The following is a 24,434-nucleotide window of genomic DNA, read 5'->3' as shown; positions in this document are numbered from 1 at the left end:
TACCTTAAATTAAGTTTTTTTAATATTCTTATAAACTTGTATAGAAACTTGTGTCATACACAAAATTATTAGTATGCAGATACATATATGTGAAACTAGAGGATATCAATCTTCATATATAGAAGATTTTAAACATTATATGTCTAAAATTTGACTATCTAACACGATTAATGATTCTTTATTAAAACTTTATTTAATTTCAAAAGTAAATTTTGTTATTATTTTTCAGTTATTTTGTTTTTTCTTATAACAAATGAAAAAAATTATTTCCTTCGGATCACGTCTAATTAAAATATAAATTATAACCATAGTATCAATTATTAAGCAAAAACCCTTGAACTTGAAATTTCCCTTATTAAGTATATCTTCTTGAGGAAATAATTATAACAAACATTCTTCCATAACATTGACATAAATTTATAATAATCTCTTTCCCCATGCTCCATTAACGACTACATTTGATTGCCATTAAAGCCAAAATTGATTGTGATTAATAAAAGCACCTTATATGCTTACATGTTTATTCATAATAAAGCTATAATCTAGTTATCATTTAATATCATAACTTTTTTTTTTAAAAAAAATTGGGAATATCATTGAAAAAACACTGAAATTTAAGAGCCCAAACCCGTCTACATAAATCATCAGTTTCTTGTGTATTAATCATATTACTGAAACATTTTAAGGTGTTCATTCAAATGGTTTCTAACATTGTTTTTGATAAAGTCAGTTTCTTGTATATTAACCCATTATTGAAATTTTTTTTACTTTTCGTTTTAGTCTAAATTTATACAATTTGATGAAATTCTTCAGTACTTTTTATAAAAAGTAAATTCACTTAAAATATAATATTTTCTGTGTAATAATAATAAAAGCAGTAATTTTGATGCCATTAAGATTTATTGTGAATAGGCTATAGCAATAGTGAAGAAACAGACACAAAACAAGTGCAAAAAAAACAACCTAAAACAGAAAAAGCAATAACGATGGCAAATATACAAGAAATATGAGGTATCTAAGGATACCTCTCCCTCAAACAATGCTTACTATCATTAATATTTTAATATACATCAATGAGAAGCCTCACACTGTCACACAAGCTTTGAGAACACACTCACAAAGTAAAAAACCTCACCTTTAATGGTGGTCTCTCACAAAGAACCTAATATAAAGATGAAGGAACTCTAATGGTGTAAACCCTAATTGCCTCACTTGTATTAGTCTCCCCAATACCCTAATAATGCTCTAAGACTCCTTATATAGTCATAAAACACATTAGATAAACCTAGGACAAAAGGCTTAAAAGCCCATACAAAACGTGGATAAAACAGAAACCCGCGTCTGATGAAGAGTTGGAGGTTGCTCGACCCGAGCACCAGCTGTTCGACCACTCGAGCAGAAGAACAGAAGTTACTGGAATGTTGCTGTCTTGTGGCTTGACTGAGCCCTACATGCTCGACCACTCGAGCCACCTTCCAAACCTTCCAGCCTTCGTGCCTTGCCTTCATTAAGACACCCCAAAGCATCCACCTTGATCACTTCATCAAATGATCCAAAATATATACTTTCATACTCCTTTGCACAAACCTCATCCTTAATTGTGCAAGATAGAGTATGACAATTAAGTGAACTAATCGAACCCATCACTTAGGTCATGGAAATTGACTCTTGATTCAACAAGGTTCTAATAATCTAATGTTTTATTTATTGCTTGTTGTTGAATGTTTATATAATTATTATATTACGTTTGCCTTTAAGCCATTGAATGTTTTTTTCCTTATTGTACGACAACCACAAAACTTACGAGCCATATTCATCACTAATTGTAAATATTTTTTGCTTTATATAATGATTTTATTTTATCGCTTTATTGATGAACTAAAAAAAACATAAGCAAGCAAGAAAGAATCATGTCTCGATCATTTTGCAACTTAAAAATAATTTTTTTTCTTTAAAATTAGTTAGAGTCTAATGATGCATTCTTAATCACAGGTAACCAACTTAATAGGAACCTTTCCAATTTTTTAAAAAATTGTGTGAAATTAGTGATCTAACATAATTTAAAAGTCAAAACATTCTCTAAATTATAACATATTGTGGTAATTTTTAGCATCTAAAATTGAATTTTGTAAATATTATAAAAGAAATAATTATTTTAAATAACATTTGTTAAAGTTTAAAAACAATTTTGACTGCGGGTAAATCCTAAGTATTAATTCACCGTTAGCAACTACTCGTATAAAATAGCAATTGAAATATTTGATAACTATATTTGCCAACCTTATAATATAAATGATATGCTTCAAATTAAATAAAAAAGACAATTATTAAATTAAAATAATTATTGTCGGTGTGGGTTGCTTGAAAATTGAAATAATAAACGTGTTCAACAGTTTTTGTCGTGCAATGCGTAAGCCCTTGCGTTGCGTCAAATTAATAAATGAAGAAGTGTTTCGTAATTGGTATGGTTCTTTATTGATTGGTTAATCTTTTTTTTTTTTTTTTTTGATTTGTAAGAAAGGAAATTATATTTGGGTTATTCTTTTTCATTATTGATTGGTTAATAGAGTAATGACAATACTTCAATTTATTTCTTAAACACAATTTTTAAATGAGATGATCTCATGGTAACCGTCTCTATTAGACTAATCCATGTATATTTAGCTTATTACAGTGATAACTTACAATTTTAAAGTGATCAACTGGAAAACTAAGCTAATCATATGGACCCGTGTTATGGTGAAACGGTCTCATACAAAACGAGTTGTTTCTTAAAATAAGAATTCCCCTCTAATCTTTTGGTTTTTATTAGTTTAAAAGGTAATATACATTTATTACTAATTCTTTATTGAGACCGTCTTACTATGAGACGATCTCAATTAGAGCAGTGCAAACTCTAAAGAAAATGTTGCCTTATACAACTCAAATTTCATTGTTTTTTATGTTTTATTAGTAAAAATTATGTAAGTGAAACATTTATAATAATAGCAATTTGTAATAATTTGTAATGTCCTTTTTACTATGCGGCTAATTAAGACAAACATCCATACAATAACTTCAAATCAATAATTATGGGCCCTAATGAAATTAGGGCTTCATATTATTGCTGATGGGGCTTAAAGAGTCGATACTCGATAGAAATGAGTCAGGCCTGATCCCAAGATGATAAGAAAATTATTTAAGACTGAAATTTAATGAGTTTGATGGCAGAACTGTACTATAACCCATGCTATATAAATGTAATCTCTTTTACCAACCATATTTGCCCCAGGAATTTGGTGGAAACGTAATATAAATAAAATATACGAATGAAAATTAAAAAAATAATGTGAGTTATGATTATAATAAAAGTAAAGTAAATTCAATAAAAATGATTAAAAGGAAAAATTGGATAAATTTGAAATAGAAAAAGTATAATTGTATAGGACTTGTCCAATCATATGAAAAATGTCCGATTGTCAGTGTTGCATTGACTTTAATAATGGAAAATTTATAACAAAAAATAATAATCGTGTAATATGTTATATTCGTTTCAATACTAGTATTTAGTACAATGAACTTTTTGTAAGATTTTTTTATTTTTTTTTATTTTTAATATTTATAACTAAAGATAATAATGATTTAATTAAGAGTTGCATTGACATATATATTTTGAAAATAATTGTAATTGAAAGGAATATGGATGGAAATTTCATAATGAGATTAATTAATATGTTGAGTAAATTATAGACGTGCAATATGTTTTATTCGTGTCGATACGCAGATTTAATAAACTAGTGATATAAATTTCATAATTTTTATTGATTTAATTTATAGCTGAAGATATTTTTCATTTTAAAAGTGTGTTGACATACATATTTTGAAAAGAAGAGTAATTAAAATGAACATAAAAGGGAATTGTATTTTATATCAATTAGAGTGAGTACCGTCTTTTCAGATAAGGTCTCAGAATCGAATCTCATGAAGCCCTCCTATTCCCACAGCCTACCTTTTAATAAATATTTTATAACACTAGAAATTTTCAAAGGGAAAAATAGACAATAATAATCGCAATGATTATCTATTTGCTCAAAATAATTCCAATTATAAGTTATGCAAAAATAATTCCATGTATGCGGCATACATTTTCAAAATAATCTCAACTATTGATTTATACTTATAATAAACCCAAATAGGATGCATTACATGAGAAAAATAGTATTTAAAATTATTTTGATTAAATACACTCCATACTTGATATTATTATTAAATTATTAATAGTGAAAATTTTAAACAAATCATTAATAACTAATGTAGAAACCCATGGAATACACATTTTTTTAGCATCCACATATATAAACGTATGATATTAAAAAAAATAAAGTTAGAGATATCATGTAGTAGAAATATTCATATTGACAGTTATATATATAAATTAACTATGTAATTTTAGAAATTATCAGCAATATATTATACAGTATTATATTCTTTAATTTTTATCAATTTAACTATAAATAAATACTAGTCAAATATACTTTAATGGTAGACATATTAGTCAAAATCAAATCTTATACTCCCTCCTATTCAGCTTATGTGTCCCATTTCCTTTTATGGTCAAGTCACCTTAATTGTTCCATTTTGGGTTTTTGTCTTTTATACCCTTAGTAGCTTTATCCTATTTTCAATTATACCCTTCATTACCCATACTAAGTTTCCTCCCTACATTAAAAACCCATAATACCACTCTCTTTCCTATCCTTAGGGTCTCACTTTTGACTCTCCTTAAAATCTGTGAAAAAGTCAAATGAGACTCTTAAGGTGGATAGGAGGGAGTATTATTTTTTTTAGCAAATAAATGAGTTTTATTTGGCAAAACTCTCTTTGATTGTAACACTTAAAATTTTTCAAGTTTTTTTAGTATAATGTATGATTAAAATTATAATTAGTATCTATTTTTCCAATTCAAAAATAATTACATACAAAATACCTCGCTTAAAATTAAAACCACGTTCAATGGGATGTAGGATAGGATTAGTATTAGTATGAGATGTGAGACGGTCTCTTTGAAAGACCATCTCTAATTAGGCTAGCTCGTTATATATTTCTTAAAATATTGTAAGTAGGCATTAAAAATAGTGTAAGTAGACATTTAGGATATTAAAAGTAGGCATTAAAGATACGGTAAGTAAGCATTAAGGATAATGTAAGTAGACATTAAGGATATGGTAAGTAGATATTAATCTTTAATGGGCTGGACTTGAAATACGTCTCTCAAAGAGACAGTCTCTCAAAAGACTAGCTGACTTCTTAATGGGTTAACGCTTAACCCGTGTTAGTTTCCATTTGTATCTGTTTTAACACATATTCTCATGTACAGCTACTCTTATGAGAGATCGTCTCTTAAAAAGGCGACCACAAAATAAGAAACCTACATTTTTATTTTCTCTTTAATTTATATTAACTGAGTTATTTAGCCCATATATCTAATCCGTCTCTTGAAAAGACCGTCTCTCACCGCAATTTGTGATTCTCATGATGGTTTAGAACTAACTAAGGTATATCATCCACTAAATATGTGGACGTAAGTTAAATTTTTTCATTCGAGATAGACTAGGGAATTTTTACATCACAAATTCTTATGAGAGACAGTCTCTTTGAGGAGCCATCTCTAATTGGATCAGCCCATTATATATATTAAAATATTGTAATTTGGCATTAAAAATAATGTAAATAGACATTAAGATATTGAAAGTAGGCATTAAGGGTACAGTAAGTAAGCATTAAGGATAATGTAAGTACGCATTAAGAATACGATAAGTAGGCATTAATTTTTAATGGACTGAGCTTGTGATATATCTCTCAAAGAGAGGGTCTCTCAAAAGACGGTCTCTTTTTAAATGCAAGAGTAAGACGTATTTAATCCTTTCTATTGATAGTTATAATACGTCACGAGACAAAAGGAAAAATAAATTCTCAACTGCAACTCTACAAGACTAATCAATGTTTCTAACTCGATTTTTTTAGTTTTCTTTCTTTAGGGCTAGTTATAATATTTTTACCATCCACAATACTTCATTAATTTTATCTCTATTTCATTTTAGTATTTAAGTTTATATTATCTATATTATATTTAATTTCAAATATGAATATGAGTTGTCGTCATTTTTCCCTCTCTAGATCTTGTCCATAATTTTCTATGAGCGAGGTACATTAGATAGAATGATGATAATGATAATTTATCTCAATTATAAGCAAATTAATTAACAAAACTTGACTCTTGACAAATTAGCAATTCACAAAATTATAACAAAAGTCCTACTAAAAGTGGGAAGTTTTCATTCACGTCAATCAGGGCACACTGGCCCTCAAAATATGTTTTAATTTAATGAGAGCCCTATAATTTTAAAATGACTGTTGGTAGTTGATAATTAATATTATTTTTCAGATAGCAATTAGTATTGATTTTTCTTTAATGAGAGCCCTATAATTTTAATTTAATGAGAGCCCTCAAAATATTATTTTTTTACCAACCAACAATCGAAAGCTAAATAAAATAAATAAAGCTAACTAAAAAGTCATTTAGAAAAAACACTCTATAATTGTATGTAAAAAATTAACTAAGTGGGAAGTTTCTATAAATAGAGAAGCATCCACCTCGGTTCTTAGATATCATTTCTCAAGGTTGTTTATAATCACATTCTAATGACCAAAAAGTGAAGAGTATATATTAAGAATGGCTTCAACTGGTCTAAAACGTAAGCTAGAAGGTGAAATAGAACTAAGAGTTGGTGCAGCTGATGTATTTCATGAACTTTATCGAGACAAACCACATGAAATTAGCAACATCTACCCTGAATTTGTCCAAGGTTGTGATTTGCACGATGGTGCTTATGGTACTCCTGGATCCATCATCTATTGGAGATATACTCTTGGTAATATTGCTCTCTATTTCTATTATCGACCATATTTTATGATGATTTGTTTTTTCATTTATTATTATTATTATTATTATTATTATTATTTATCATTATTCAACTTAAAATTTTGACAACGTTGTGTTTTTATTGTTAGGGCATGTCCGTATTGTGAGATAAATTATAAAATATTAATGAGATAAATTGAAGCTTAATTTTTCTGTTTTTTTGAAATTGCTATTGATGATAAAGCTATTTCTGAACTTTTTTGGGCCCTGAGCAAAGTGATGATATGAATTTTTTTAAGTACGAACGAGTATGTTTATTTTGTAAAGTAATAACGATAAACAACTAATTCATTTCAATTAATTAAAGTATGTTTTAATTTGCTCAATTAATCAAATTAACGAACAAAAAACAACGAATTAAGAATAATGCTGCTTAGTTACCTAATTTCTATTAATTTTATTGAAAAAATAAAAAAATATCAAACAATAAGCACTAACTAGTAATTACTCGAGTACTCATCATCAAGGTAATAAATTGTTACTAAATATTAAAAAAATTAACATAGATTATAAGAAGATATGCATGTGTTACTTTTCGAGGTGAAAATATCACTATTTTTAATTAAAAATTCAAATATATTAAAAATAATTTATGTGCTCAAATTAACGGGATCATGAGTCGTCGCTCATGCCGCTCTTGTGATTGAGCCGACCCTAACTAATAGTGATATATTGTGGGAGAAAATATCAGTAGCAATAAGAGATATAGTACATGTGAAATTATTTAGGTTGTATTATATTTTCTGTGGTCACATACACTAACGGCTTGTATAATTTTAAGTATAAAAGGTGAGAATTGCAATGGAAAATGAGTAAATTATGTAGGAAAATTCTTGACGAGTTAAATAATATATCATACTTATATTGTCTCTATTATCTCATTTCTTCACATTTTTCGCTTCAATTTATTTCAATGCATTATCATATAAAAATGTGATACTCCCTTCTATTCAACGTAGTAGTTCTATTTAGTTTTTCACACTTGCCGAAATAATATTTTAACCTTTAATATCTTTAATTGTGCTTAATTAAAAATTATAAAAAGTTGGTATTAATAATCTTTGAATTGAAACGAATTAAACAAGATTCCACTTGACTATATTTTAATTTGTAAATTAAGAATAAAATACAAATGAAGAGTGATAAGTGAATAGTAAACAAAAACTAAATGGGACAAGTAGGTTGAATAGGAGGAAATATTAATTAGATGGCAATGAAAAATTATGAACAATTTTTTTTTATCAAAGTTTCATTATCAAGGAAATAACATGTTACATTTTATGAAAATTTACACTGCAAGCCATTCTCATTACCATTATTTTATATCAACAATCAATTGAATCGTAAGTGATACTATTAAAAAATAATCAAAAAATTCGTTTATTATCTATGGATTAGCGATAAATTGAATTATGATTGATATATTGTTGTAAATGTGACTTTAATTTTATTAATCAAACATATAAAATAAAGTTACATAAACTAGTAGGTTACAAAAACATATGATAAGTTCAAACCTTTGCTTTATATACACCAAATGTGAACTTCATCATCGGGAACACCATATATCGAACATAGTAACAAGAAGATTTTGTATGTGACCTAATATTAGTTCTAGGCGAGATGAACTTTCCTAAAACATCATTTCCTCCCTATTATGGTGCTTGGGAATATAAATCGGAAATATATTCTGAGATACAAGGAATTACACTAAATTCCTAGCACAAGAAATTTAGAACGACATGAGAAAACTTAAGTGGAAGAAGAAACGGAAATTTACAATCGAGAATTGGAAGTTCTCTATTTAAAGTACTAGAGAAGAAAAGAAAAATCAGAAATTACATCTATATTCCATGTACATCTCATGTCAGAAATAGCTTACACATGTCTGCTATATTTATAGAAGAACATACAACCATTCATGAAGTAATATGTCACTTTATGAAACACAAGATTGATTCACGAACTAATGTCGTCTTTCAATCAATCCATCCTAATATATCTGGTTACTATAAACATATTTAACCGTTGGTAGTTGTATTAAAACTAACAAAACGGATAAATTAACTTTGCAAAGAAAAATCCGCAAAACAGTAGGAAACTCGCGCGCCGCGACCTGCTGCTCCCACAAAATAGTAGCTTTTTCTTGATTTCTTGCGAGCCCCGAGTTGTTTCACAATCCGTGAACACTACTTTTTGCTAAAAACATAAACTTTGCAAGCTTGGGATATTCTCAAATTAATTTATTTAAATTAATCATTTAATTTAATTAATTATAATTTTCGATGACCATTATATGCTCTATCACAACATATTTTTTTCTCTTTAATTTCATAAATTATAAGCACGATCATTAACAAGGTGCGTGGCTTAATTTTGATTCTGTCTATTTCAAATTAGTCTACTTCAATCATTAATATTGATCATCAATTCGGTATAGGCAAGTGCTATCACATAGAAGTACACTAATAAATTCACAACAATAATTATTAATGATATGGTAAACCAATAATTTAGGTTGAGATCAAATTTATCCTATCAGGAAACATTACAATTCTCCTTTTAAAAAAACATAGTAAAAGAAGATCGATTCCTCATTATTCTTATCGTCCCCACAACCAAATAGTAACCATAAATCATAAATTATAATCATAAATACTAATAAAAATGCTGAAAAATGACAAATATTATTCTTAAGGAATCTTGACAAATCATAAATCATAGATACTAATAAAAATGCTGGAAAATGACAAATGTTAACCTTAAGGAGCCTTGACAAATAGTAATCATAAGTACTAATAAAAATATTGAAAAATCATTAAATTAATTTGGTATATGGGCACAGATATGATCTGTCCGTTAGTCTTCTCCCTCCAAACTCTGACTCTGACTCTATCAAATTATTATGTGATATATAGATGGAAAGGCTCAAGTTGCAAAGGAAATAATAGAAATGGTGGATGAGAAGAACAAGAAGATAAGATTCAAAGTGATAGAAGGGCATTTATTGGATGACTATAATTCCTTTGTATTTGTTTCTCAAGTGATATCTGAAGGTGATGAACTTTGTCTAGTCAAATGGACACTTGAGTATGAGAAGAAGCATTCTGGCATTCCTGAGCCATCTAGTTTTATGGATCAACTTATTGATTCAGCTAGAAGAATTGATGAACATCACCATCGCCAAAACAAAAATTAGACTTTCTAAAAAATCGCCTATTTCTTCATTTTAGTTTGTTAGTTCGAGTTTAATGAAAATACTCTTACGTAGTTTTGTTAAATTAGAATGAATAAAAAATAAAGGAATATCGTGTATCATGGGTTTTGTTTCTATGTTACTACAAAATAAGGTATTTGAATACCAAAAAATGTGTGTGAGCTAGATGAATGGATGAAATGCATAAATTATTGATGATTAAAAATAAAAAAAATGTATGAACTAATGAAATATTTGTACGTTATTGTGTGTTTGTAATGTTAAATGAATCAATGTAAAATTGTTGTTTTCTTTTATTTATTGTTTAATTACCTAATAGATTTTAATATATATTTTAAAGAAATAAGTGTTCAGCTCCACCCGAGCATGTTGACATAGCAACAAATTTTAAATATCTGGTATTAGCTCATTATTAATGAAATCACAAATTTACGGTCTTTTTTAGAGACACTTCTATTAGGGCTGGCTCAAAATTTTAGAGGAAAAAAAATTAAACTTAAAAATAAATTTACGCTTTTTAACATTTTTTAATCTATTAATAGTGTTATTTTAACCTATTAAAATTGATGTTTTAACATATTCAAATTGGGTTGTGTTGGGCTCTGCTGCAAATAAATTGCGTTGGGCTCATTTTTTGGTATTCTTTTGTTATTTGAAAAATCAGCCCGTAGAAATAATGGCAGAAACAAACTTAAACCTGTACTTAATATAAAAGACACAAAAACTTGTGGGCACTCCCTCACACGTGCGGCTAAAAAATTTTTAAACTTGTTGAATTTAAGTCTTAAAATACTTATTTTAAGATTTAAAAGCCAAATATAACACTTAAAATTCCTACTTTAAGCCTCAATCTTCTTTTTCTAGAGGCTTAATTTAATTTTTTAGGTATCGACTTCAACCCTTAAAACAACCATTCCACCACTTAAAGTGCCAATTCTAACTCTTAAAACCCCTACTCCAACCCTTAATTTTATATTTTACTTATATACTTTAATTGTAAAATATCTATTCTAACGTTTTAAAATTTGTCAAATTCAAGACTTTACATTCCTATTTCAAAGTCTAAAATGTCAAATTGAAAATTATACACTAGACATATGAGTAGTCGCATATATACAACCTGTCACAGAAGATTTGCTGAATAAAAGAAAGATTACATAAGATAAACTTTTTTTAAAATAAAATTCTCAAAATAAGCTTCAGGAAATAAATTGGGTTGGGCTCTTTTTGGCATCATAACACTGAGTTCTGCTGCATATGAATTGGGTTGGGCCATTTTTTGCTATTCTTCCGCTATCATTTGAAATCGGCCCGTAGGAATAATGCCCTGAAACAAACTTAAACCTGCGTTTGAAGAGAAAAATAGCCTTCAGTTCGTTATTCACATCTTAAAATCAGCATAATTACATTGGGCCTAATACATACTGCAATATAATCAGCCCATGTTTCTCAAAACTAATTCACAAACATATTGATATTATTGTATGAGACGATCTTATTGAGAGATGCGCCTTATACATAGATTTAATAGTTTTTCTAATACATAATATGAGAATATAGAATTATTTGGGGTCGTCTTACCAAAAGATGGTATCTCACAAGAATAAATGACTTCTTTGTTTTGGGACAATAGTCAATTTACCCTTACCCATTGTAAATATTTAAATGGGAGCAACTAAACTGTATTTGACCACTACAACGAAATTTGCTTTTAGTGGAATATATTTAGTGATATTTAATTTAAATGTCACTACTTTAAAATTTTCTAATGGTATATAGAGTGGACTTAGTGATTAATATGGACCATTTAGCAGCATAATAAAAAATCATACTAAAGCTTTTCGCAACATAGAATCTAGTGACATTTCTCATAAAAATGTCACTATAGACTATAGTAATAATTACATATGCCATTAAAGGCCAAATAAAGTGCCACTAAATCACTATAGAGTAGAACTTAAAATAATAACCAATAATTTTTACACTAAAAATATAAATCAATAATATTTTTTTAATGCTACTAAATCCAATATCGCAAAAAAATCAAATTTATTATAGTGGACCATAATTCACAAGTCTCCCTAAAATAATGTAAAAATATATAATATGGTGCAAATATTATATGAAAAGTCATAATAATAATGGGTGGTCTATAATATAGAGACCAAGATTAAATTATGGTCTATTGAAGTAAGATAGTGAGAAATTAATCATAAAGAGCGTGGTCCTTTTTGTTTACAAAAGTTAGTAAAGTGTTTGCTTTGATGCATCATTTTCTTTAGTGTTATATCTTTGAACAACCGTATAAATGGAACGGTCCAAACCGAGAAATATGCAAATGCAAGTGCAACTATTACCTAGCTTTGTTTAAAGTCTTGAAAGTGAAATGACCAGCTTCATCATAGTTCTACGTACAAGGGGGATGATCCTAAATAAATTCTTTTAATTTTCTGGTTTTGACGAGACAAAAATGATTGATCAGTTACGAATGTATTACTTAAGTTACACTTTCATGATCTGTATGTCTTGATCTTTTTGTTGTGTATTGTTTCTACGGTTTTGATTGTCTTGATCAATTTGCTATATTTAGTATTTTACATTCACTTGATATGGTATCACATACGATCTTGCGAATGTTAATAATAAAATAACTATATATATATATATATATATATATATATATATATATATATATATATATATATATATATATATATATATATATATATATATATGTCAAACTTAACTCGACTTGAGCAAAACTTTTAAAAGTGAAAGACTAACTAGGTGATAATTTTAAGTACAAGATTACAATCATAAGAGAGATCCAAATCAACTTAATACTCTTTCAATTTTATGATTTTAATTGACAAGATGAAGTTGATATATCATTTACGTTATTTTTATTGGTAAATTTATGGTTTGTAGTGAATGAATTAAGATTTTTATTTTAGAAATTTTGTTCAATATCTAGCGACCATGCATGTTTTTGGTTCAAGGTATTTAGATGTGTTTTTGGTTTTGGTTAATGGCTACCACCTTCTTTACATGCTTTGTTGCTTGGGTCATTTGCAATCCTAAAATGACCCACTATGGTCCCAAATTTTAGTTATTGGGTAAAGAAATTTGAGAATTTTTTTTGTAATCTAAAAATGGGAATAACAAATTAAGTAATTGTTTTAGAGTAAAAATTAACATAAATATTATACCTTTGTTTCATAATGATGTTAATAGTTATTTTAGTAAAAATGTAGAGGACAAATAAGAGTTAGTTTAAATTAAAACTTATTTTATTAAATCATGAATATAAGTGATTAGTTTTATTAAATATCACTATAAAAATTATGGGTTTTTATTTAATTTATAATTTGTGTTTAAAATAAAACTAAGCTAAGCTCAACGAAAATATTTTTTGATCGGTAAAAATAAGTGGTGTTTAACAAAAAGTAAGTTTAAATAAATAAATTACAAGTGAAGTTCATTTTTTATAACTTAACAAAGATAAAATAATAGTCAACATACCTCAAGTCACTTTAATTATTCACCAACCAATACTTGACTTAAATCAGGTGGGACCTATGGCCATCTTACTTTTAGAAAGGAATTATAAACCAATGATTCATATTCATAAGATTTATTAAATCCTTAATATTGATTTTATCCTCTCTAATTTCAATATGTATATTAAGTATATCAATTATTATGAGGAATTGCTACAAATTCTTTGAATTTTGATTATATAAAACGCCTAGGTTTTTAGGGGCTCGGGACAAAAGATTATTTATGAGCCTCTAAATTATTATATATATATATAGAAAAGTTCAATCCTTAACACTAGTTGAAAACTAAATTTTTTGAGTGGCCTCGGGTTGCACTTGCTTAGGGCTGGCCTTGTATAAAATACAATATATTATTGAAGACCTTTCAATTTATTAGGGGTTCCAATTAATCAAATAAATTAATTATAAAGAATATATATCAAAACCTTGATTATGGTTTTAGAGATGTTTATTGACATTATTCTTGAAAACATATATAGCATATTGATAGAGAAAGCACACATGTTCAAATAGTTTATACACTATTAGAATTAAGTGGACTAATAGCTATTATCCAATAATGGTAACAATTGCATGCATTAACCTTTGTCTTTGTTGATGAATCGTGAACTTGTTTACATAAGTGCCCATAAACAAAATGTTAAAGGTTAATTAGTGGTGTCATTTTCATGCAACTCCTCATTCTCAATGTACTTTCATATGGGGTTTCTTTAGGAAGGTGATTGTTACTCTTTAGCCTTATCTAGTCTAGTCTTTAAATGAGAATTTATAAAGACTAGAAACCGACATATGTCAGACTCTTATTTAATAATTTTCCGCTTAATTATGCTGACGTGGCAGTTGATTATTTATTGAAAATCATTTCTTAAAATACTAGAATTTATTTAAGGTGCAGAATAAGATTTGGACAGCTTTATTATTTTTCAATATGATTCCTATATCATTTCCAAAATAAAAGAAAATAATATTTTAATATAGCAAAATTATTTTTCAAATTTGTTTAATAGCTGTAGAATAATATTGTTCCTAAATTTATAGACCAGTGTAAATTTTTGAATAATATTGTGAAATCTGTAGAATAATGTGATTAAAATGTTAGTCAATATCATTAATTTGGTAAGTATGTTAAAAATGATACAATATACTAATAAAGAGATGATTAGGACACATGTCGACTTTATAATAAAAATTTTCTCGCTCTTTTCGTTTTCTTATTAGGAAAATATTTTTTAACATATCATGTAATATCTTTTTGATTAGATTTATTTAATTGATTAATTACAAAAGATTTTAAAACTTTACCTCATTTAGTACTAATTTTTTGGCATATACAATCATGTAAAATGTGTAATATCTTTTAATTACATTGGCTAATTATCGAATAACATATTAATTATTTATGCAAATTATTAATTTTCATTAAAATAAATTTGTAATAAATTAAGATAAGAAAATATTTTTTAACGTTTTTCATAGATAATCCTGTATATTACTTACATGGTTATATTAAAAACTACACAAATTAAATAGATTACACATTAATTATTTAAGCAAATAATAAAATAATTAGGATAAGATATTGGTGAAATAAATTTCAAATGATAATTTTATCACCTATGTTTGACAAGTTTATGATACATAAATACTTAAATTAAGTTATATGCTAATTATTATAGTATAAAATATGTTTTTTAGGCTTAAAATATATTTTAAGATTTTACAAAGACATTGAACATTTAACTTATTTTTATATTACTTTTTATGTGTAGAAATTTTCTATTATCTTACGTAATTACTTATAAACTATACTCCTTATTTAGTGCATAATTTTATGATTATGTTTTATATAGTAATATATTAATAATATGAATCTCAAATTAATAGTAATACTTTTATAGTTTTTAAAATAAATCAATTTATAATTTCAATATACTTAAGAAGTTAAGAGTCATATAATAACTTAATTACACATATAAGATTACTAAATTTATATTTAAATAATTCATAAACCGTATTTGGTACGGGCATCTATCTAGTGCCTATATTAATTGTCACTTGTGAAGGAATCAATTAAATAAACCATTCAAAAGTTTAACCTCATAACTATAAAATTTTATATATTTTATTATGCATTTTATACATTAGTTTTTAGGTTAGAAATATAAATACAATATATCTTCTACTTATCAATGACGTTACATATGTTTCACTTAAATTAATGAAGGTGGATGCATCACCAATAACTTGTTGTATAAGTGATGTGGATATATGAAATACAATTTTGATTTTTGTAATATTGTTATGCATGAGTTTATCTGCTATATTAAGGGGATATATATATTGTTTATTTATGTTACTTCAAATAGTATATTAGAGTATTTATACAATTAAATATCTAATAAATTAATCTCTACTTCACCGTATAGTTTTTTACTTACAATAAACTAAAATATTAGACAATTAAATATCTAACAACTATAATTATACAAGTATAACCTATACATACACACAGCTAACAATCACACCTACAATTATCTTATATAGAAAGACCTTAGTGATCCTATTTTTTTTCATCTTAAATTTTCATGAAAAAAGCTAACAAACGTTTATTAATGAAAATAACAATATTTTTCAATAGTGTATTATGAAAAAAATAAATAATAAAAATAATATATTATCATATGTTAACGAGTGATTTGTTAATACGTTTTAAACTAGTGTCAAATATGTGCTAATAACATGGTATTTTCATTTTTTAGTACATACATAGAAAAACTTAATACTATGCTGGACAAATATTAATATTTACTATTTTTATTGATTTATATCTTCCTTATAAGCAAACATCTTGGAGATGTTAGGTCGGCAAGATCTAATTTTTGTAAAATCAGTATTATTTCATTTAAAAAAAATGCAAATCTACAAATTTAAGATTATAACAATATCAGAACAATTTAAAATTTGGGTGCAATCAAAATTTATGATTTTTTTTGTTTATAAAGTCATGGAATTAATTATGAATTGATAGTTGAAGAAAAAGCTCATTAATAACTACGAATGTGGCCTGTGGGTAGTAATTTCCTCGTACATAAAAGAAGAATTACAGTTAACAGTTAACACTGGCACACTTCCAATTTGTAAATTATTATTAGCTCTAAATAGATACTCCTATACATACATATACACGTACATTCTCAAGTTGTTGAATAATTTTAATTATTACGATTAATTATATCTATTATCTCAGTTAGACAAAGTATTACTTTTTAAAAAAAAATTTAATTTTTAGACAAAGTATTGCTTTTTAGAAAAAATCTTAATTTTATTTTTTATCTAACTCTATCTTTCTCCAGGCTTACTATATGATTAGAAAAAGAGAGGACATAACTAGATAAGACTAGACTTCAAAATTGTAAATAAATGTCTATCTACATATTATTTGCCAAAAAAATATATATATTTAACAAGTAATATTCCTCTTTTATATACTTCATATTAACATTACTTTATCAGAACTTATTAGTTCTAATCATAAGTTATTTATTTATCTTAAAATTAGTAAAGTATATTAGAGACATGTGCTTGATTAAGCTTTGTCTAAACTTATCAACCCTATTAACTGAACTTTTTTTGTTATCTTAATTAATTGACCTTTATTTGACCTAGCTATCTAGTCATACACATTACAATCCAGGAAATTTTGTGCCACCTGACATTCATATACGACACAATTTGCCGCTCAAATTAATACAATTTTCATTTTTATATGTCTTTTTTGCATTGAAACTCTTAAATATAAATTAAATTTAATTATATTAAAACTCTAAGTCTTCATCAATTTAGTTCATCTATCTTTGTATAAACATACATATGCTAGAAAATAAAACTCTTTGTCTTCTAAATTTAATTAAACTGAAGATGAAAAGACAAAATTTTAATATTTGTTGTCAGTGCCACATACATAGCTTGCCTTATTTATATGATTGAGATTCAAAGTTTTTATTTAGTGCATCCCACATACTTAAGAAAGAGTAGATGGTATTTCAAGAGTTGCATTTATTGATTATTTCAATTAGTATGAAAATTGAGATAAAACTAGAGAAATATATAGGTTTTTGTTTCGTTGCTATGTGGATATGCAATTTTATCTCATAACTTTTATGGGTGTAGATGTGGAATAAAATAAGGTTTATAGATTGAGATCAAATTTTAAAGAGTTGAGTGGAGATGAAATGGAAGCAAAGAGAAATAAGATATTGATAAAAATAATGTTTAATTTGTTTTCATGTTGACATGATATGTAGTTATGGATGTCATAATAATTAAATATATGTTATAATATATGATGATCAAGTTTAGTATGCACATGAGTAGATTTTGTTTTAAGTTTTCACTTCTTTTCAAGGGTTAGTAAATATTTTTGATTAAATATATTAATATTAGGTTATTTGATAAACTTAACATAAATTGAAGATATTTTTGATTAAATATAATTGTTCAAAATACATTTGTATTAATTTAACAATAATGTCTAAATTAATATTAAATTTTTTTATAAAATAGTTCTTTAATTACGTGCATAGCATGGGTAAATACCTAGTTTTTTATATTTTGAAATAAATTATATAGAGTACAAACCCTAAAAAAGAATGTAAACGAATTAAATAAGGTGGTCAATATGCTAAGTATAGTCCTAAACCACGTATTTAAATTATGTTAGAGGACAAAGTACAATTATTATTGGTAGCCAAAATTAATGGTCATTATCAAATTACGTTACTATAGACCCCCGTCCATGAATAATGGTATATGAGAAAAGGAACAAAATATTAGTGCATAATATGTTCATTGAACCTTCACCATCAACTCAAAACTTTTTAATTGGTATCTTCATAAATTGTATATAATCATATCAAAAACAGATAAAATTAAGTTCATCTTTTCATAAATATGTCATTGTTATTGATAATCCCATTCATTTTAGGAAAGTGTTGCAACAACATATCAAATTATGGTCTTGTGTCACTTCAACCGGAATTGAGATGAATAGAAGGATAGATTAAGCGTTTGATTTTAGTGAATAGGTTTATTTTAATAGTTTTATTAGTATAAAACTTTTTTTTGGAGTTATAGGTTTAACTAAGAGAATCAAACTCAGAATCTTGTCTGAAAAAAAAGTACTTATTACTTTAACTAGAATAAGATTTGATTTGATGATCTATTTTGATGGATTTACACTATATGATGGACAAATTTTTAGATCATAGGGGATGTTAATAACAAAATGATGTAACCATTTTGTTCCAATTAATGAATTAAGTTGATGATTTTTATTATTATGGATAAAATTTTTCATAATATTTCTTTAATTTTGGGAGTTAAATTAGCCTTTGGATTTTATACTTACAAAACCTCATTCATTCTTGCCTTCTTACTAAAGTTGTAAGAAACATTGATTTTCAACTGAGAATTAGTTTTTTTTTACACATATATTCATCAATTATATTATTTTAAATTATTTACTTTATAGATAAAATCAGTTATAGCTATAAAATCAGAAAAATTGCTTTATCACAAAATTTAAAATATATATATATATATATATATATATATATATATAAACCAAAAAATACAATACTTGTCCAAAATCTTGAACCCTAGCTAGAACTCAAGTACGAAAAAATTAATCTAATTTACACCTAAGATAATATCTTTAGACAGTTTATTTTCGCACTCTTGATGTTGAACTCTACACCAACGGTTAAAATATTTATGCGCTTTATCATAAAGTGCAAGATGTTGGTGTGAAAATCAATTGTTGATTCTCTAGCTAGCTACTACACAAGTGTTACAACTTACGTACTTACGATAAATTAAATTCGATTTTTTTTCCTAGAATCCAGTACTAGGCCTGCTAGTAGCTAAATTAAGATCTTGATGATGATGATATGAAAAATGTTGTTGATATGATGATAATGAAGCTCCACTACATTCTCCAACCATTTCTCTTTCATGATTAACATTATTATTCCTAATCACATTTTGATGATGATTATCCTCCTCTTCTAATTCTTCCTTTGCCACTTTTTGGGCTGATGATGATCCCAAAAATTGATGGGCCTCAGGCCCACAATGCCCAATGGGCCCTTGAGTAGTTGGGCCAGGCCCAACAGAAGGGAGCTTTGAAAGAAGGGCCTCAAGGCTACTCATTGATGGGGTGATCATCCTCACCATGGGTGGTTGTTGCTGGTGGTGGGCCGGGTTGTAGTATTCATATTGATCCATGATTTGGGACGTTGGGCCCATTGACATGAGCCCACCACCTGTTTGGTAGGCCCACATTTCGGGTGGAACACCGTAGCCCTCGACGGGCCTTAAAGTGGGTGGGAATGCGGCGGACGAAGGGTGGGGTAAGAGCACTCCAGGGATGCTTTCAATGTAGGTGAATTTCTTGCGGAGCAAAACGACGTAGCTTAGATCCTCCGCTACTTTATTCAATGATCCTAATTGTACCACACCTTCTCGTACTGCTATCAAAGCTATAGTCTACAAAAAATACATACCATTCATGTAATAATCAACCAATAATATTTAATTCAAAATATACGATCGTATAGGAATTGAAAAACATGCATGATATTTTCAAACGTAAGTTAATGTAAAGTCTTATGAAATATGATATCAACATATAAATTAAAAAAGAAGGTTTTCTATTTCTGTCTTCGTTTATTAAAGTTTATATTTATATATATATATATATATATATATATATATATATATATATATATATATATATATATATATATATATATATATATATATATATATATATGAACAGTTATTCCCTTTACAAGTTAATTATTGGTGTAAATGGCTGAACTAAAATGCAAAATTTAAATTTAAAAAACTAAAGTGATATTATTTCAAATTCTAATTAAATAGAGTAATTAAACTATAATTATACCTTTATACCTGACTGGAATTGAGCTTCCCAAGTCCTTGGTTGCTGAAAATTAAAATCATATGTACTTAAAAAACATATAATTATCAATATAATATAATTATAACAATAATTTCAATTATTTTACAACGATAAATTAACAAGTGATTGATAAATACCGCATCAGCTGAATTATGCCATGCAGATAAGAAGTTGATTTCTTGGTTCTCATTTGGTTCTTTATATACCCATTTGTGACTATGATCTGCTGCTACTTTCCCAATCAATCTAACACCCAAAACAAATATAAATAATCACAATTTAAAATTAATTATTTTTAAAGTAAAAATTAGAGTAAACAATATAAAATTAAAAAAATTTATCTTGAACGATAACAATATCGATGATTGAAGTTCATGAATACGTCATACTTTTCTATTAGGACTTCTTGTAAATATTTATCTTTTTGGTTAGAAGCGTAGATAACACAATTTTTATTTAAATCTGACGGAAAATATTTCATTTGAAATGAGAAATGAATAAATTCAAATATGTGACATTTCGTGATAATGTTACTCCATTTTATATCATATTAAGAAATCGAGTGAACTAAAAATTAATAATTGAGAAATTAAGGCTTCAAAATCTATTATATACTTACTATTAATGACATCAATAATTAATGTTAAGTGTGTAGTATAAATTATAATTTATATTAAATTAGAATAAATACCCTTCACCATAGTTGTAGATTTCATGGGACATCTTGAAAAAAAGTTCAGGTTGTAGACCATGTAATGGCTGAAATTGTTGATCACTATAATTAGTTGATGATGTTGGATAATCGCTGCCGCCATCACCACCGTTGCCCAAGTTAATATCAGCCGTTGATGAGGCTGAGAAATTGCAAAATCCATCTTCCCATACTAATATCCTGATCATATGTAGCATAAATAAATATATCATGTTATAATTAATTAAGTATAAAAATTTGTGTATAATATTACATGAGATTTTTATTTTCGGGCCGACCATACAATAAATTATTTAGAGAGGGAAAGTAATCAAAGTATAAGAAACGTACCAATTTCTCCTGTTGCCCCTAGACCTATCATAAACACCTCCATGGGTGTCCCATCTGAAAATGATATTGTATATATTGTTAGAATACACCCAAAAAATAAAAAATAAAAAAAGATTTATATTTTTATTATACATAAATTTAATAAAGTTGTGCATTATTCATTATATAGAAGTATATGCGAACTTCATTTTTTCTGTATTTTTTTTTACAAAAAATCATGAGAAAATAAATGTTTTTAACTAAAATTAATATATTCACCATTTTACACATAAAATTCTATAATTTAAATCAAATTGAAACATATATTTGCAGTATATGTGTATGTGAACTTCATTTTCTCTATATTTATTTACAAAAAATGATGAAAAAAAATTATTTATAGATAACTTAATCAATATAAGTAAATAATAAAGTTGTTATTTATAATTTGTAATACTGTATTTCTAACCTATGCAACTGGTGTTGCATACAAAAATTTAGATTACATAATATTTAAATTTGATGAAATCTAATTTGTAATATTATTTAAATTTGGTAAATATAATAAATTTTTAATTAGAAAATACTCCAATTAAATTTAATCAAAATTATCTGTTTTATAATCTAAATCTCTAACATATGCATAAGGTGTATAAGTTTAGATTACACTATATATAATATTTTTTCTAGGATTTTTGTTTTTGTTGAAAATAAATGTGGAGAGAGAAAAGATGATCTTACTTAGGAGGAGGATAATTTCTGGGAAGGATCCTCCAGAAGACAGCATAGACCCATTGAGAGTTGTCTTGGCAACATAAGCTTCTTAAAGTGTATTGTAGAAGATGTGTTACTGCTAATGGATTTAAGTGTTCTTCCATTTTTTATTTTTTATTTTTTATTTTTACTATATTTCTTTCTCTCTCTAAGTTTTACAAATCTCTCTCTTCTTTCTCTTTGATTTTGAGGTTTTGATGAGAGGTACTTGATTTCTTTATCATATACCCCTTTATATAAAGCTACCCAACAAGAAAATCTCACATTTATACTTGCTATCTCTATCCCATATCATTCTACCTTTTATTAATAATAATAATAATAATAATAATAATACTAATAATAATAATAATTACTATTATTGTTTTAATAATAATAATGTTAAATAAATCTATGTCAAGAATCAACTCAATCTAAATGCTAAACTAATGATTAACGCCTCAATAAATATTACTCTATCTATTTCATAAAATTGGTTACGTTTAGTATCTTACACGATAATTATATAAAAGCTATTATGCAGTGTTTGATATGATGTTTATTAATTTTTAATTATTTTATTTAGGTAAGCATTATAAAGTAACTTTTATTATTATCTACTTTTAACATTCTTGTAATCTCTCAATTACAATTGTAAATCTCAATTAGAAAATCATAAAGGCAAAATTTGTGAATGAAAAAGTTTCAGAAGTCGTTCTCAAATTTTCAATATTATCTACTTTTAAATAATAGTGAATTGACTCAAATTCATTCATGATTTTATTTGTTTTGCCAAATATTAAATTTGAATCAATTTTAGATTTTCAAATAAAATCATCAATCATTCTCAAACATAATATCATTTATTTTTTCAACCAATTTAAAACGCTTTTTTTTTTGAAAGAAACGATTTCAAATGTAAAATGGAATATGTAACCAAAATTGTGAAATAAATGAAATATATATAGATATTCACATGAATCTTCTCACACGAGAGCTCTTTAGGCTATAAACCTATAATTATGTATGCAACACAAGTCTCACATAGTTGATATGTAAATTAATTAATAATTTCACTTCATGCAAGAAACGATGGGTAAGATTGGAATTCGTAATGTGTGCTTTTGATACCATCTCAAGAAACCGATTACTCCACAAAATAATTTAATTTATTGATTGAAGCTCAATTATACTTCATATTATATACTCTACGAATAAATATATAATTAAGTGCTTTCAATTAGGGTTCTACCGATTAGCCCTACTAAACAAAAAAAATTAAGCCATTTCACATGTTTACTTTATTTAGGGTATTTAATAAACTTTTTGATATTTTCCAAATTTTCATTTATTTAAAAATTATTTATTTGAGTATAGTAATAAGGAATAACTTTCAATCATTTATTTTTGGCTATCTTTATTAATTATAAAAATGCTAGTATTTCAATATATATATATATATATATATATATATATATATATATAGATATATATATGCTAGTATTTCAATAAGGAGTGTGAAAATAGGAAGGAATAGCTACCGTTGATTAATTAAGAATCTAACGGTTTAAAAAAAGTTGTATTAGCAAAAGATCTAATAACACATGTTTATAAAGAAAGCATCACATATTAATTTAGAAAACATCACAATTTCAAGTGACACATGTTTATACAGAAACTATCACATATTAATTAAGAAAACATCACAATTTATTTTCTGTTCTGAACCTCGTGCAAGATAGACCATTGATCTAAGATCTAACGGATGAAATTCCTTCCTATCCTTCTTATTTTCAAATCCCCTTCCTATATATATATATATATATATATATATATATATATATATATATATATATATATATATATATATATATATATATATATATATATATATAGGATCAAATAAGAAGGATTTTAAAAATAAGAAGGACGATGAGAAA

The 24,434-nt window shown here is 26.3% G+C and overlaps 2 protein-coding genes across 2 annotated transcripts; one reads left to right on the top strand and one right to left on the bottom strand.

Annotated features, from left to right (window-relative positions):
• Positions 1 to 6,470: 6,470 nt before the first annotated feature.
• LOC130820399 (MLP-like protein 28) lies at positions 6,471 to 10,472 on the top strand. Its single transcript, XM_057685749.1, has 2 exons — positions 6,471 to 6,911; positions 9,880 to 10,472. Exons 1-2 carry the CDS (start codon positions 6,713 to 6,715, stop codon positions 10,158 to 10,160), a joined length of 480 nt encoding a protein of 159 aa, XP_057541732.1. The 5' UTR covers positions 6,471 to 6,712; the 3' UTR covers positions 10,161 to 10,472.
• An 8,939-nt stretch (positions 10,473 to 19,411) lies between these two features.
• LOC130820397 (protein RICE SALT SENSITIVE 3) lies at positions 19,412 to 22,734 on the bottom strand. The gene is made up of 6 exons (XM_057685748.1): positions 22,483 to 22,734; positions 21,763 to 21,816; positions 21,412 to 21,612; positions 20,858 to 20,966; positions 20,703 to 20,744; positions 19,412 to 20,284 (listed from the first exon to the last, which is right to left on the bottom strand). The coding sequence occupies exons 1-6, from the start codon at positions 22,617 to 22,619 to the stop codon at positions 19,631 to 19,633; spliced, it is 1,197 nt and encodes a 398-aa protein (XP_057541731.1). The 5' UTR covers positions 22,620 to 22,734; the 3' UTR covers positions 19,412 to 19,630.
• Positions 22,735 to 24,434: the final 1,700 nt, after the last annotated feature.

The sequence above is a fragment of the Amaranthus tricolor genome, chromosome 8 (assembly GCF_026212465.1).
Source record: "Amaranthus tricolor cultivar Red isolate AtriRed21 chromosome 8, ASM2621246v1, whole genome shotgun sequence".
NCBI lineage: Eukaryota > Viridiplantae > Streptophyta > Magnoliopsida > Caryophyllales > Amaranthaceae > Amaranthus > Amaranthus tricolor.
The sequence above is the reverse complement of the archived record's forward strand: the minus strand, read 5'-3'. Positions and strand labels throughout refer to the sequence as shown.

What these genes read in the sequence shown, in the direction of transcription:
- LOC130820397 (XM_057685748.1), bottom strand. Translation starts at nt 22,619, where the DNA reads ATGGAAGAACACTTAAATCCATTAGCAGTAACACATCTTCTACAATAC. An exon ending in ATCTACAACTATGGTGAAGG is followed by an intron (nt 20,967 to 21,411) that starts GTATTTATTCTA and finishes TTTGGGTGTTAG; the next exon opens with ATTGATTGGGAAAGTAGCAG. An exon ending in AATTCCAGTCAGGTATAAAG is followed by an intron (nt 20,285 to 20,702) that starts GTATAATTATAG and finishes TATTTTTTGTAG; the next exon opens with ACTATAGCTTTGATAGCAGT.
- LOC130820399 (XM_057685749.1), top strand. Translation starts at nt 6,713, where the DNA reads ATGGCTTCAACTGGTCTAAAACGTAAGCTAGAAGGTGAAATAGAACTA. An exon ending in CTATTGGAGATATACTCTTG is followed by an intron (nt 6,912 to 9,879) that starts GTAATATTGCTC and finishes TGTGATATATAG; the next exon opens with ATGGAAAGGCTCAAGTTGCA.